Source organism: Diaphorina citri, unplaced genomic scaffold (assembly GCF_000475195.1).
Source record: "Diaphorina citri unplaced genomic scaffold, Diaci psyllid genome assembly version 1.1 scaffold2052, whole genome shotgun sequence".
Lineage (NCBI taxonomy): Eukaryota > Metazoa > Arthropoda > Insecta > Hemiptera > Psyllidae > Diaphorina > Diaphorina citri.
Window position 1 is genome coordinate 23799 of NW_007379477.1, and position 2423 is coordinate 26221.

The 2423-nt window shown below is 44.7% G+C and overlaps 1 protein-coding gene across 1 annotated transcript; it reads right to left on the reverse strand.

Annotated features, from left to right (window-relative positions):
* Positions 1-441: 441 nt before the first annotated feature.
* Positions 442-2146, reverse strand: LOC103518035 (gastrula zinc finger protein XlCGF67.1-like; the record flags this gene model as incomplete). Its single annotated transcript, XM_026829944.1, has 3 exons — positions 442-797; positions 1548-1700; positions 1898-2146. Coding segments are annotated over 3 exons (702 nt in total), but the record flags the coding sequence as incomplete, so codon positions are not given.
* Positions 2147-2423: the final 277 nt, after the last annotated feature.

The window sequence follows — 2423 nt, forward strand, 5'->3', positions numbered from 1 at the left end:
GCAAAAAAACTACATGAAAACGTGTGTAATTTGTTATATAATGCGCGAAACTACATACCTAGGTAGGTACATTAAGATATCCTTGCTCCTATAAAAATTGTACTAATCAAGAAAGTACATGTAAATAATAATGATCTAATAACTAGGTACCGGACTAGGTAGATTTTAACTTGTGATTGGTGGAAAATAAAAAAGTCTCTTCTTCATCCCTTATGTGCCGCTTTAATTTTCGTTTAGGACTATTGCACTGTATTGACTGTAAGGCGTAGTGCGCGATTGGAACGAATTCAAAGGGTTTTTTCTTCTTCTTTTTTCAGTACAATCAAAAGGTACGAGCTTTTATTACAATGTCGCGCTTATATTCACTACAACGTCGCGCCCACCTTCTCAAACTCCTCTGGGTCATGCTGCAGGCGGCGATGATGATTGAATTTTTTCTTCTTTTTTTCAGTGCAATCAAGGTACGAGCTTTTACTACAATGTCGCGCTTATATTCACTACAACGTCGCGCCCACCTTCTCAAACTCCTCTGGGTCATGCTGCAGGCGGCGATGATGATTGAAATGGTCCACGCGCGTGAATTGTCGCGCACACAGCTCGCACACATACGCACGCACGTCATGCAAGACCATGTGGTTCTTCAGGTTGTACTCGTTCGAGAACTCTTTAGAGCATTCTTTGCATGTATGGCGTACCCCTTGGTGAAGTTTGAGGTGCATGCGGTATCGGTCTTTGCGGTTGAAAGACTTTGAGCACGACGGGCAGCTGTAGGTGATCCCGGAGTGAAGTTTCTGATGCTGGAAAGCAGGGAAATATGAGAAGGATAAAATGTGAAGTATTTCAAAATCTAAAATTTCGACCCCGCCGATAATCAAACCCGGGACCTCCAGCATGCAAGGCTAGTGAGATACCCACTTGGTAGGTATGTTTTTTTATTTCTCAAAGGATAAAATGTGAAGTATTTCAAAATCTAAAACTTCGACCCCGCCGATAATCAAACCCGGGACCTCCAGCATGCAAGGCTAGTGAGATACCCACTTGGTAGGTATGTTTTTTTATTTCTCAATAAATTCACCGATCATTCATGGAGTCGAGTGGATTGGAACACATAACATGCCTTCAGGCACACTTTATTTGTCAAGGGTCTAGGATTTCCTTGCCCTTGGGATCAATTTAATTTGAAGGAACCATTTACTGATGAAATTTGTAATCCAACTCACCTGTCTGAGATACGGCATGCAAGAGAACGTCCTGTCACACTGATCGCACGCATGCTGCACGAAGGGTCTAGGATTTCCTTGCCCTTGGGATCAATTTAATTTGAAGAAACCATTTACTGGTGAAATTTGTAATCCAACTCACCTGTCTGAGATACGGCATGCAAGAGAACGTCCTGTCACACTGATCGCACGCGTGCTGCACGCCGTTATGCGACGCCACATGCGCCTTCATCGTAGCCTCCGATGAAAACTCCCTCGGGCATGCGTGACAAATATACCGCACTGATGAAATTTGATGAAACTGATGAAATTTGTAATCCAACTCACCTGTCTGAGATACGGCATGCAAGAGAACGTCCTGTCACACTGATCGCACGCATGCTGCACGCCGTTATGCGACGCCACATGCGCCTTCATCGTAGCCTCCGATGAAAACTCCCTCGGGCATGCGTGACAAATATACCGCACGCCCGCGTGCACCTTGCGGTGTTCCCGTAGGCCTGACGTGGAGAGGAAGGTTTTGTCGCATTCAGGGCATGGGTATATAATGCCTTCATGGGTTTTGAGGTGGGTCTTGAGGATCTTGACCGTGGCGAAGTCTCGGGAACATTGTGGGCAGGGGTGGCGAGTTAGGGTGGTTGACATGCGTGACAAATATACCGCACGCCCGCGTGCACCTTGCGGTGTTCCCGTAAGCCTGACGTGGAGAGGAAGGTTTTGTCGCATTCAGGGCATGGGTATATAATGCCTTCGTGGGTTTTAAGGTGGGTCTTGAGGATCTTGACCGTGGCAAAGTCTCGGGAACATTGTGGGCAGGGGTGGCGAGTTGGGGTTGTTGATGAGGTCTGGGTGGTGGGGGTTGGGGTGGTGTTGGTGGTGGAGGGGTTGTTTGTAGTTGGGCTGAGGAGGAAATGGTCACCTGTGAAAGGAGAGAAAAATTAATCAAGGTTAGGCCCTAAATAAATAAATAATAATAAAATTGGAGGTTTTTACTTGTGTATATATGTAAGAATGTCTATCTCTCTATCATCTATTTCTATTATATTTAGGTGATGCTTGTCAACTTTTTGGTCATATGCACCACAAAATAAGAATGTAGTTGGGTACATATTTACTTAGGATTTTTTTACTCACATATAAGTAGGTAGGTTATTATAATAACGACCTCTAAAAATTCCACAAATAAGGGGCGAAGTATTAGGG